This window comes from Miscanthus floridulus, chromosome 17, assembly GCF_019320115.1.
Source record: "Miscanthus floridulus cultivar M001 chromosome 17, ASM1932011v1, whole genome shotgun sequence".
NCBI lineage: Eukaryota > Viridiplantae > Streptophyta > Magnoliopsida > Poales > Poaceae > Miscanthus > Miscanthus floridulus.
This window is the reverse complement of record NC_089596.1, coordinates 61,073,648-61,086,670: the sequence shown is the minus strand read 5'-3', so window position 1 is coordinate 61,086,670 and position 13,023 is coordinate 61,073,648. Positions and strand designations below refer to the sequence as shown.

Here is a 13,023-nt window from a genome sequence, read left to right as displayed (position 1 = left end):
ACGCATAGTTCCGTGGTCGCGGAGGTCGGAGAAATCCGCTCCGGCCCACGCCTCGTCCTCCTCCGAGGAGTCGGCGTGGGTGTGGGTCGACGCGGTGGTGTCGAAGTTGAGAGCGAAGCGTTGGCGGCGCTCCGAGAGATCCGCGTGAGCGGAAGCGTAGGCGTAAGCATAAGATGCGGCGGCATTTCTCAACCCGAAGGGGTATGGAGATAATGCCGTTGCCGGGCTCTGTTCTGCCGGAGTTAGCTCCTCAAGGATTGGTGGAGCGGAGCTTGATGTCGAGGCGTCGCCAGGTGCCACCGGCGTTTTTCCCTTGTCCATGCTCAGGCTAGACAGATCCCCAACCAGGGACCCTGCGCCAACAGCTAGTCGTGGGGCGTCGGCGGAGAGCGGCGAGTCGCCCTGGGTTTGCGTGGCATCGGGATGATCTTGCTCGCGTCGTGCCTGGCGAGCGCGGCGGGAACGGCCGCCCGGGCGCCGCCTGCGCCTGGGCTGTCGATGCGTGACGTCGTCATCGGCAGGCGGGGCTCGGGGTGTGAGAAGTACCATGTCGTACTCAAGCCCTAGAGACATGAACTCTAGGCTCCCAAACCACACCACCGTGCCGAGACGCAGCGGTCGTACGGGGTCTGCCATCCGGAACCTGTTGGGATGATGAAGCTGACACGCAGATTCCCCTACCTGGCGCGTCAACTGTCGGTGTCTCGGACCAGGAGGTCCTCAACCAACTAGTGAATTTATCCTGCGTGTTCCCGATTCCAGATGGTAATGCAAAGAGACACAAGGTTTATACTGGTTCGGGCAATTCGAGCCCTACGTCCAGTCTGGGAGATCGATCTTGTATTCCTTGCACCGAAATGCTTGTAATAGGGGGTTACAAGCTAGGTGAGAGAGGGAACCAGTCCCAGGTCTTGGCGAGGTGTGATGTGGGCTGCTTGAGACGTTGCTCTCAGGCGGCAGGGAAATGTGTGTGTTACCGGGCCTTGTTCTTTGTGAGTGCCTCTCCCCCTAGAAATAGCCCAAGTCCTTTCCTTTTATAGTTTGAAGGGAGGACAAGGGTAGTACATGAGCTAACTATACTGCGTCGTGCAAACAGAGGCGGCGTGTCCGAGCCCTGTGGCCTGTTCCTGTGGCGGCGTAGTCGTCGGAGTGGTCCGTCCTTGGAGCACTGGGGCGGCGTGCTGGTCACATCCGATCCTGTGCGTCATGGGAGCTCCAGGGCTGCCTCGGAGTGGGTGCGACGGTCAGCGTGCGAGTCGCTGTGGACTAACTGTGCGCGAGGCCGAGGCTCGGTCGGTGCCGAGGCTGCACCGCAGTGGGGGTCTCGGCAGACACGAATCCCGAGATAGCCGAGACCCTGGTGCATAGTGCCGAGGCCCGGAGAGAGCGGTTGATCTGGTGTGCTGGCTCGGAGGCAGTGATGACCCGGGCCAGGCTGTCCATGTCGTGTTGTTTTCGAGGCGGGGATCGCAGGGCACAGTGTAGTGCGGGCGCTGATCGTGGGCACAGCGTCAGAATACAGTGACCGGTAATCCCCGCCGTGCCCTGTCTCAGCTGGTATGGCGTTGATGCGACCTCACGTCCCGTCGGCCATTCCGCGGTGTCGAGCCGTCGTCCGGCTGAGATTGCGGGAGTGGTTGACGTATTAATGGGACATGACGTGCTGTCGGGAAGATCGGTCGAGGCGTGGGCGACGGGCTATGGACAAGCCGGCCTCGAGCGATACGGAGAATGAGGCCTCGCGCGAGACGGAGATTGGGCTTTTTTGCCGAGGCCTTCCGTGAGAGGCCTCGCGCGAGGCGGAAATTGCGTCAGGATGTCGAGACCTCCCGTGAGAGGCCTGAGGCGATGCGGAGAGCCGGGTGTGCTCGGACGGGGCTGGTTATGAGCCCATGGCTTACCCTCTAACTTTGTCGTTGATGGGATTTTAGTGCCCCTTTTGGTGTACGCTCGGGGTACCCCGTTTTATGGTACCCGACAGCGGGCCAAGCCGCCTCTATGTCCTCCATCTTGAGGCCGCGAAGCCGCTCTGACTCGCCGCGAGGAAGGACGATGACGCCTGGCGCTGGCACGAGCTGTTCGGCCACCTCCACTTTGAGGCGCTACACTAGCTCGACAAGCAGGCTATGGTGTGCGGCATGCCGGTGATCAAGCACGCCGAACAAGTCTGCGACACCTGCGTCACGGCGAAGCAGCGCCGGCGCCCCTTCACTCAGCAGGCCCAGTACCGCGCGCAGAAGCAGCTGGAGCTCGTCCACGGCGACCTTTGCGGGCCCGTGACGCCGGCGACTCCAGGAGGGCGGCGCTACTACCTCCTGATGGTGGACGACGCGTCCCGCTTCATGTGGGCCATCCTGCTGCCATCCAAGGATGCTACCGTGGATGTTGTCATTAAGATTCAGGCCGCGACAGAGAAGGAGAGCAGCCGCAAGCTCCGGGTGCTACGCACCGACAACGGCGGCGAATTTACTGTCGCGGAGTTCGCCGACTACTGCGCGGGAGAGATTCATCCAGCGCGACTTCTCGACGCCTCACTCGCCGCAGCAGAATGGCATGGTGGAATGCCGAAACCAAACCGTGGTGGCCACGGCTTGGGCGTTGCTGAAGCAGAGGAGGATGTCAACCAAGTTTTGGGGAGAGGCGGTGATGACAGCAGTTCATCTGCTCAATCGCTCACCAACACGGAGCTTGCAGGGCAAGACCCCCTACGAGGCCTGGCACGGGTGCACACCGGCGGTCGGCCACCTGAAGACATTCGGCTGCGTCGCCTACACCAAGGATTCGGGGCAGCTCCGCAAGCTGGATGATCACGGCAAGCCCGGCGTCTTCATCGGGTACACGGAGGAAGCCAAGGCGTACCGCATCCTGGACCCTACGACGCAGCATGTCAGGATCAGCCGCGACGTCATCTTCGACGAGGGGCGTGGCTGGGATTGGTCCACCTCGGACGCCGGCAGCTCGGCCGCAGCGGCGAGCGACTTCATCGTCGAGTTCTGGGAGACTGGAGGAGCCGGGGGAGCACAAGATGCTTCTCCAGTGGCGCCGGAGCTACATCGCCGGTGCCATCACACTCTGCACCGCGCTCGCCGTCACCAAATTCCGGGGTGCCCGGAGGAACATCGGCAGCAGCGGTCGCTCTTCCAGCACCCCAGCCGGCCTCGCCAACACCACCGCCAGCGTCCCCTGCTGCTCCTACTGCTTCACCGGCATCACCAGCGGCAGCGGCTATGGCTGGAGACCAAGTGGAGTTTGCCACTCCACTAGAGGATGATGAAGACAAACTCGACGCCTACTACAGCGACGAGCCGCTGTGATACCGCACGATGACGAACATCATCGGCAACCATCCTCTGCCTCCGTCGCCTCTTCACCGAGCTTCACCTCACACACGTTGGCGAGCCTGCCAACTACGCCGAGGCCAAGGATGATCCGGCATGGCGGGCGGCAATGGAGCAAGAGCTCTAGGCGGTGGAGCAGAATCGGACCTGGGAGCTAGTGCCGCTCCCTGCCGGTCACCAGCCATCACCCTGAAATGGGTATTCAAGCTCAAGAAAGATGAGCTGGGCGCGGTGACCAAGCACAAGGCAAGACTCGTGGCGCGCGGCTTCGTCCAGCAAGAAGGGGTGGACTACGACGACGCGTTTGCTCTGATGGCGCGCATGGAATCCATCAGGGTCCTCGCGCTGGCGGCTCAAGAAGGCTGGCGCGTCCATTGTTAGTCGCTGAATTCTCACTCTTGGAAGTAGCAGAATTCTTACTCTCATCGAGAGAGGATGACACTAGGAGTTGGGATAATTTTCTGGTTTACTTCTCAATGCCATGCCAACCCAAGGGGTTGGGGATACATATTTATAGGCTGCTAGCCAGCCAAGCATATGCCAAGATGCTAGTCTAAGATGCTGTCCTAGATGCTAAGATGCTGTCCTCTAGATGTTAGTCTAAGATGCTGTCCTAAAAACACAAAGACCACAACAGCCCCACAAAGACCACAACAGCCAGACTTATCCATCATTCTCCCCCTAAGTCTTGTGCGTCATCTTGTGGGAAAGTTGAACCATTCCGGTCCTGGAGCAGAGCTCAAGGAACTTGATCCTCCCAAGGGGCTTGGTGAGCAGGTCCGCAAGCTGGTCCTTGGTGTTGATGTAGCTCGCCTTGATGCTCCCTTCCTCAAGACAGCCTCGGATGAAGTGGTACCTCACCCAGATGTGCTTGCTGCGTTCATGGAAGACGGGGTTCTTTGCCAGGGCCAGAACGGACTTGCTGTCCACCCTGAGCTCCACCGCTCTAGTGTCTCTGCCGAGGAGATCACCAAGCAGTCGAGCGAGCCAGAGCGCCTGAGTCGAAGCGGTGGAGGCCGCTATGTACTCGGCCTCACAGCTGGATAGGGCCACCACCTGCTGCTTGACCGACTGCCAGCTAACGAGGCACTTGCCGAGGAAGAAGAGGATCCAGCTCGTGCTCTTGCTGGTGTCGATGTCGCCGGCGTGGTCGCTGTCGCTGTACACGACGAAGTGTGCCGCCCCAGGGCACCTAGGGTAGTAGAGGCCTTGGTCGAGAGTCCCCGCAATGTAGCGGATGATCCTCTTCACAGCCTGCTGGTGCTCCGTTGTCGGTCGCTGCATGAACCGACTAACGTAGCCGACGGAGAATGCCAGGTCCGGCCGTGTGTGGGCGAGGTAGCGAAGGCTCCCCACAAGACGCTGGTACTGCGTAGCGTCCACCTCCTCCGTCGTGCTGTCGCGGCTCTGCTTCAGCCTCTCCTCCATTGGAGTGAGAGCTGGGTTGCAGTCGGTGAGCCCAGCTAGCTCAACGATGCGCTTGGCGTAGGCGGTCTGTCAAAGCGTGATCCCGGAGTCATCCTGGTGCACCTCGATTCCCAGGTAGAAAGAGAGAGGCCCCAGGTCACTCATCTGGAAGGTGGCCTTCATCTCTTCCTTGAATGCCGCCACCTTCGCATCCTTGGTGCTGGTGATCACCAAGTCGTCGACGTAGACACCCACCAGCAGAGCATTACCTCCACTGCCCCGTCGATAGATGGTCGCCTCGTGCGGGCTTTGCTCGAAGCCCATCCCCTTTAGCGTAGAATCCAGCTTGGCATTCCACGCCCTCGGTGCCTGCCGCAAGCCATAGAGGGCTTTGCGCAGGCGGAGCACCTTGCCCTCCTTGCCGGGGATCGCAAATTCCAGCGGCTGGTGCACGTAGACCTCCTTCAAGTCGTCGTTAAGGAACGCCGACTTGACATCCATGTGATGAACACGCCAGCCCTCCTGGGCAGCTAGCGCAAGGATGAAAGGTCCTAATGGCTAGAGGGTGGTGAATAGCCTAATAAAATTTCTACAACAACACTTAACAAAGTGGTTAGACAATTATGAGGCGAAGCGAGTGTTGCGCTAGCCTACTTAAAATGCAAGCCACCTACCACAATTCTAGTTTAGATAGTGTCTATTCACACAATAGCAAAGACACTATTCTATGTTAGTGTGCTCTCAAAGACTAACTAAAGAGCCACACCAACCAAGCAAGCAAGCTCTCACAACTAGCTACACTAAAGAGCTTGTCAACTAGTTTGCGGTAAAGTAAAGAGAGTGATTAGGATAGTTATACCGCCGTGTAGATGAAGTACCAATCAATCACAAAGATGAATAACAATAGAGACCAATCACCTCGGAATCAAATGATGAACACAATGATTTTTACCGAGGTTCACTTGCTTGCCGGTAAGCTAGTCCTCGTTGTGGCGATTCACTCACTTGGAGGTTCACGCGCTAATTGGCTTCACACGCCAAACCCTTAATAGGGTGCCGCACAACCAACACAAGATGAGGATCACAAAGCCACCAGCAATTCACTAAAGTACCTTTTGGCTTTCCTTCGGGGACAAGGTCAAGAACCCCTCACAATCACCACGATCGGAGCCGGAGACAATCACCACCTCCGCTCGACGATCCTCGCTGCTCCAAGCCGTCTAGGTGGCGGCAACCACCAAGAGTAACAAGCGAAATCCGCAGCGAAACACGATTACTAAGTGCCTCTAGATGCAATCACTCAAGCAATGCACTTGGATCACTCCCAATCTCACTATGATGATGAATCAATGATGTAGATGAGTGGGAGTTCTTTGGCTAGGCTCACAAGGTTGCTATATCAATGAAAATGTGCAAGAGACAGCCCTTGAGCCGGCCATGGGGCTATAAATAGAGCCCCCATCAAATAGAGCCGTTATACCCCTTCACTGGGCAAAACGCGCTCTGACCGGATGCTCCGGTCATACTGACCAGACGCTGGCCCTCAGCGTCCGGCCCAGCGTCCGGTCGCCCGATGGTCGCCACGCGTCACCAGCTTCAAACGCTGTTCGTCAGATTTCAACGGCTGCGAAGCTGACCGGACGCTGAAGCCCCAGCGTCCGGTCGTTTCCAGTAAGCTCCCCGAGGCATGTTTTTTCGACCGGACGCGTCCGGTCCACCTTGACCGGACGCAGCCAGCGTCCGGTGCTCAACCCTAGCCACTGTGCCGTCTGATAGCTCGACCGGACGCAGCCTTTCAGCGTCCGGTCGCTGAGTGACCTAGCGTCCGATCAGTAGACCGACGCCAGCATCATTTCGATCAACTCCATTTCAACTCTAACTTCTTCACCCTTGCTCAAGTGTGTCAACCACCAAGAATTTTGCATCCGGCGCAATAGAAAATAGACATTTCATTTTCCTGAAAGCGCCTTGTGCACATGTGGTAGCATATTTTCACAAATATTATCAAGGATGTTAGCACTCCACTAGATCCTAAATGCATATGCAATGAGTTAGAGCATCTAGTGACACTTTGATAACCGCATTCCGATACGAGTTTCACCCCTCTTAATAGTACGGCTATCAAACCTAAATGTGATCACACTCTCTAAGTGTCTTGATCACCAAAACAAAATAGCTCCTACAAGTTATACCTTTGCCTTGAGCTTTTTGTTTTTCTCTTTCTTCTCTTCAAGTGTAAGCCCTTGATCATCTCCATGCTATCACCATTGTCATGTTATGATCTTCATTTGCTTCTCTACTTGAAGTGTGCTATCTATCTCATGATCACTTGATGAACTAGGTTAGCACTTAGGGTTTAATCAATTCACCAAAACCAAACTAGATCTTTCAATCTTCCCATTTTTGGTAATTGATGACAACCCTTATACAAAAATATGAATTGAAATTCAATTGAATCCATGTTGCTTGCCCAAACATATTTACTATGTGTAAAAGGATATAGACAAGTTTTATGAACCCTAAGTGGTAGCAATTGCTCCCCCTACATATGTGCTAAGAGTTTGGATTGAAGCTTGCACATATGCTTAGATAGGAAATGTAGGAGTCAATGTCTACTATATGATGCTAAGGTATAAAAGATGGACCTTTGAAGCGTGATGCCAATCGGAGTGCACCAATATACCATCCTTAGCATCATGGTTAGCTCAATACTACTTAGAAATATTTGGAAGTGAAATCACTAGATATCCTATACATGCTAGTTTGCATTTCATCATTCAAATCTACAACTAGCATACATCACACAAGCATGAATATTATAAATATGGAACTTATGCCATGCAAGCAAACATATGAAATGCACGTTCAAATGCACCATACAAGTTCATGAGCTTGCTCCCCCTACTTGTGTGCTTAAAATTTTAGTTGATCCCTTTCCTTTGTTTCTCCTCTTTAACTTTGTTTCTCTCCCTCTATGTCATCAATGACCATAAAGGTTCTAAATAGAATTACTTGTAGGGTCAAGATTATCAATGTCAATCAATGGGGTGAGGATTATTTTTCCAAATTGGTTCAATTCTAGATTATTTCTCAAAGATATTTAACTCGGTTTGATCCAAGGACAAGCTTCTTCACACCTCCAAATAAGGGTTATCTTGTACCATGTTGAGTTAAACACTTATAGTTCATTTTCTAGATTAAACACTAGGTTTACAAGCCCATAAACATGTCATATGCCATCACTAGATCAAGTCAAGCATAGAAGCAATAGTGATACCATATAGACATCAAAATCATTTGATTTTCATGAATGAGCCTAATAAGATAGAACCATATGCAAGATCCTACTAAGATTGAAAATATGACTAGATGCACTAAACATGTCCTTAGCAAGGATGTATGTTATGCCAATCAACTTTTATCTTAGATTACGCGAAGGAGAGGCATGTCATATGAGTGGGGGTGCATCAACACATATTTGAGGCGACCTATCGCCTCCTCGATCGACATCGTGGAGAGATCCAGCAGGGACTCGATCGAGCGAGCCATCTGCTTGTACTTCTCGGGGACGCAACGAAAGAGCTTTTCGACAGCTCTCTCCTCGCCGTAGGTGTCATCGCCGAACTGCACCATCTTCTGCAACAGAGTGTTGAGATGGAGAGCAAAGTCACCAACGTCCTCACCTGGCTTGAAGGCCAGGTTCTCCCACTCCTTACGAAGTGCCTGCAGTGTGTACTTGCGTGCGCGGTCGCTGCCGATGCGTGCCGCAGCGATTGCGTCCCAAGCCTCCTTGGCAGTCCGCTTATTGGTAAGCGAGAACTGCATCTCGGGCGGCACTGCAGCGATGAGGGCATCCAGCGCCCGTCGATCTAGGTCGTAGTCGACGTCGCCGTATCGGACTGCCTCCCACATGTGCCGCACCTGGAGCTTTACCCTCATCACCGCAGCCCACTCGACGTAGTTGGTCTTGGTGAGGGTAGGCCACCCACCGCCGGGACCGACGTCCCTGACAACAGCCTGGAGCCCGTGGTAACCACGGTACCGATCTGGGGAGAGAGCCACGCTGCCTGTGAAGGCCGCGCTCTCCATCGACCCGTCGGTACCGATCCGGGGAGAGAGCCACGCTGCCTGTGAAGGCCGCGCTCTCCATCGACCCGTCCGCCACCGTTGCCGTGCGCGCCTCCTCCAGGAGCGCCGCCAGCGCATCCGCGCCTGTCTGGGCTGCCGCCGCGCTCATGGGCGTGCACGGCTGCCCCAGGAGCGCCACCGCCGTGTGCGCCTCCTCCAGGAGCGCTGCCATCGCGTCCGCGCCTGTCTGGGCTGCCGCCACGCTCGTGGGCGTGCGCGGCTGCCCACTGCGCCGCCCACGCTCGCGCTGCCTCCCTCTCTAGCAGCTCGAGGTCCGCGTCGGCAGTGCCGTCAGCGGAAATGGAGCTGCTGATGCTGCCGCGCAGAGCCTTGACCTCCGCTGCCGCCGCACGCGCTGCATTCGCCTCTGCCGCTGCTTCCGCCTCCGCTCTGGCTGCTGCCAGCCTCGACGCCCTTGCCGCCGCTGCAGCGGTCTCTGCCGCCGCTCGCTCGCATTCCTCTGTCGCGGCAAGTTCGGCCTCCTGCCGACGCCGCGTGCTCGAGGCGACCGAGCGCTGAGACTGCCCTACGGACATGACGCGCTACCGGGGGGCTGCTGCGTGGGGAGAGGGCTGCTTCGTCTGCGCGGGGGAGGAGTGAGCAGGAGCGGTCGGAGCTGCTGCTCGCAGCTGGGGCTGTTGTGTGGCGGGGAGAGGAGATGAGCAAGAGATGCTCAGGCTACAGGATAATACGGCTCTGATACCACTTGTTAGTCGCTGAATTCTCACTCTTGGAAGTAGCAGAATTCTTACTCTCATCGAGAGAGGATGACACTAGGAGTTGGGACAATTTTCTGGTTTACTTCTCAATGCCATGCCAACCCAAGGGGTTGGGGATACATATTTATAGGCTGCTAGCCAGCCAAGCATATGCCAAGATGCTAGTCTAAGATGCTATCCTAGATGCTAAGATGCTGTCCTCTAGATGCTAGTCTAAAATGTTGTCCTAGATGCTGTCCTCTAGTATAAGATGTTGTCCTATGCTGTCCTAAAAACACAAAGACCACAACAGCCCTCACAAAGACCACAACAGCCAGACTTATCCATCATCCATCACATGGATGTCAAATCGGCCTTCCTCAACGGCGACCTCAAGGAGGAGGTATACGTGCAGCAGCCGACCGGCTTCACCGTCGCCGGAGAAGAGGGGAAGGTCTACCACCTCCGCAAGGCCCTCTACGGCCTACGGTCGGCTCCGCGCGCCTGGAACGCCAAGCTGGATGCCATGCTCAAGGAGATGGGCTTCCAACAAAGCGCTCACGAGGTGGCGATGTACCGGCGGGGCAGTGGACGCTCTGTCCTGCTCGTCGGCGTCTACGTCGACGACCTGATCATCACCGACGCAGAGGATCGAGAGGTGGAGGCGTTCAAGGTTCAGATGAAGAAGACCTTCGACATGATTGACCTCAGCCTCCTCAGCTTCTACCTTGGCGTCGAGGTGCATCAAGATGCCACCGGCATCACCCTCCGTCGGACATATTATGCCAAGAGGATTCTGGAGCTCGGCAGAATGGCTGGCTGCAACCCTGCCCATACTCCAATGGAGGAGCGGCTGAGGCTTAGCAGGCATAGCACGGCGGCGGAGGTCGATCCCACACACTACCGGCGCCTCATCGGCAGTTTGCGCTACCCGGTGCTCACTCGCCCCGATCTGGCATTCACCATTGGCTTCGTCAACCGGTTCATGGAGCGGCCTATGGTGGAGCACCAACAAGCTGTCAAGCGCATTCTCTGCTATGTCGTTGGCACGCTCGACTACGGTCTGCACTTCACCAAGGCGCCCGGCTCCGCTTGCTTCGTCGGCTACTACGACAGCGACCTCGCCGGTGACATCGACACAAGCAAGAGCACGAGTGGAACACTCTTCTTTCTCGGCAATTGCTTGGTCAGCTGGCAATCAATCAAGCAGAAGGTTGTGGCGCTCTCCAGTTGCGAAGCAGAGTACATTGCCACCTCTACTGCTGCAACCCAGGCTCTGTGGCTCTCAAGGCTGCTAGCAGAGCTCCTCGGCAGGCATGTCGAGGTGGTGGAGCTGAAGGTGGACAGCAAGTCGTCCCTCGCTCTGGCCAAGAATCTAGTCTTCCATGAGAGGAGCAAGCACATAAGGATCAAGTACCACTTCATCCGCAGCTGCCTGGAAGATGGAAGCATCAAGGCCGATCACATCTCAACTACTGATCAGCTTGCAGACATTCTCACCAAATCCTTGGGCAGAGCCAAATTTGAAGAGATGAGGGAGAGAATTGGTCAGAGGCAGATCATCCCCAAGGCAGGGCACAAGGCTAAGGGGGAGAATTGAGGGTTTAGCCTAGTGCTTACCCATGTATCTAGTTATCTACTTAGCTATTTACTATTCACTGTCTAGCTGTTTTCAGGTGCCTTAGCATCCATGCTAGCATCTACTTTATGCACTAGAATATGCTGTAATAGTTGAGAACTTCTTGTATCTCAAGTTTGCTATTCCTATATAATGCAATCAAGCGGCTAAGTGCCAAGCTGCCCTCTGGCAGGAGAAATTCCACTTGTCTAGCTACTTACTTGCAACATTTTGTTCTTATGGGTAATTTGATAAGTTCAGGCAATCGAGTGTAATTCATTTTCTTCGATTATTCCAATTTGCAAAGATCTTGTGGTCAGTAGCTCCTTAGATGTATCTTGACATCTAATATTCGTAGCTTCCTAAACATGCCACTATGAGATGTTGCCAGTCTGCTTCCTTCAGTTTCTGTGGTTTAGACCCAATTAATTCTGCAAGCGATGTGGTCGATGTGGTCTAAAGTTGTGACATGTCTTTTTGTGGTTAGTGACCGCTTTCTCGGACACACACAGTCTGTGGATACAATGCTGAAGGTTCGTGGCACCCTAACCTTATTATGATAACTATCATTTCTGCTCTATTTGTGTATTCATTCTTATTATTGTGTTCTAGCTGGATGAAGAAACTTTGGTTTCTGGTTCATCGGATGGTGTGATCAGGTTTGGAATTCACCACTGTTGCTTTGAGTTAACTTCTCACTTCTCAGGCAATTTCCTGTTAGTCTGATGGACTGCTGTTCTGACATGAAATCTGTGTTCTTTGTGTAGATTAGTGGGCATCTTACCTAATAGGATAATACAGCCACTTGCTGAACATTCAGAATATCCCATTGAGGCCCTTGGTATGTGCGTCCATTTGATTGTAAGATTTGGTGGAAAAAACAGCATATTCTCATTTATTATTTATGCTATGCAGCTTTCTCAAACGATAAGAAATATCTCGGCAGCATCTCACATGATAAAATGCTGAAGGTGACAATCCTTTCTCATTCTCATTGTTGGTGTGCCCATGTCTTGGTCTGACTTGACATTTTTTTTTCTTTGTATGCAGCTCTGGGACTTGGAAGAACTCTTGAATGGCCCACGGGTAGTCAATGGTGATGAACCTGCTGAAGCTGGTAGTGATGATAGCGATGACGATAGCGATGATGATGCAATGGATGTAGACATGGCGGCAACCTCTTCTAAAGGTGAGATTTTATATTGAACTACGCTGTGCGCCATTAGCATGATAATCCTGCTTTCTGGGTTCGCATTTTTCTTCTCTGAAAGCTGTTTCTTATTTCTCTCTGGGGGGGTGCTCAGGGTCAAGGAGTAAAAAGGCAGGTAAAGGACAGAGTTCAAGTAGGCCGGCATCGGATTTCTTTGCAGATTTATAGACGTCAAGTTCCCAAGTGAGAAGCTGTATACTCTCCTTTTTTTTGTTACTGAACGGGAGTGTGAGTGGGCAACTTTGACCGCCGGTGCAAGGCATGCCAAATGTTGTTTTTTAAGTATATTGCCTGATGGAATATTAGAGGTAGAAGCAGTAAGTGTTGGCCCAAACTGATACCAGGTTTACTTATGTTGAAAATTGACCTATGCACGGATTGTTAGGACCGTTTTATGGTTCCTAATTCTAAGAAAGAATTAGTAAGAGGCGTGTAGAACTTGTAGATAATCCTGTCTCCCTTGTCTAATCCTCATCAAGAACAACACATAAGAACACTGTCTCCCTTGTCTAATCCTCGTCAAGAACAACACATAAGAACACATTTGAGACAAGTACGAGTATGTGAAGAGAGTTATCTCTTCATTTGTCCACATTTACCTAACTACACAGATAGTTGAAAGTT

The 13,023-nt window shown here is 53.6% G+C and overlaps 1 protein-coding gene across 1 annotated transcript in view; it reads left to right on the top strand.

Annotated features, from left to right (window-relative positions):
- Positions 1–12,804, top strand: part of LOC136516829 (WD repeat-containing protein 55-like) — a 34,709-nt gene extending 21,905 nt beyond the window's left edge. Inside the window, exons 10-15 of the mRNA XM_066510320.1 lie at positions 11,677–11,722; positions 11,802–11,848; positions 11,957–12,030; positions 12,105–12,160; positions 12,240–12,378; positions 12,494–12,804. Of these exons, the coding sequence (XP_066366417.1) occupies positions 11,677–11,722; positions 11,802–11,848; positions 11,957–12,030; positions 12,105–12,160; positions 12,240–12,378; positions 12,494–12,567 (436 nt within the window). The 3' untranslated portion in view covers positions 12,568–12,804. The remainder of the gene's footprint in view (positions 1–11,676; positions 11,723–11,801; positions 11,849–11,956; positions 12,031–12,104; positions 12,161–12,239; positions 12,379–12,493) is intronic.
- Positions 12,805–13,023: the final 219 nt, after the last annotated feature.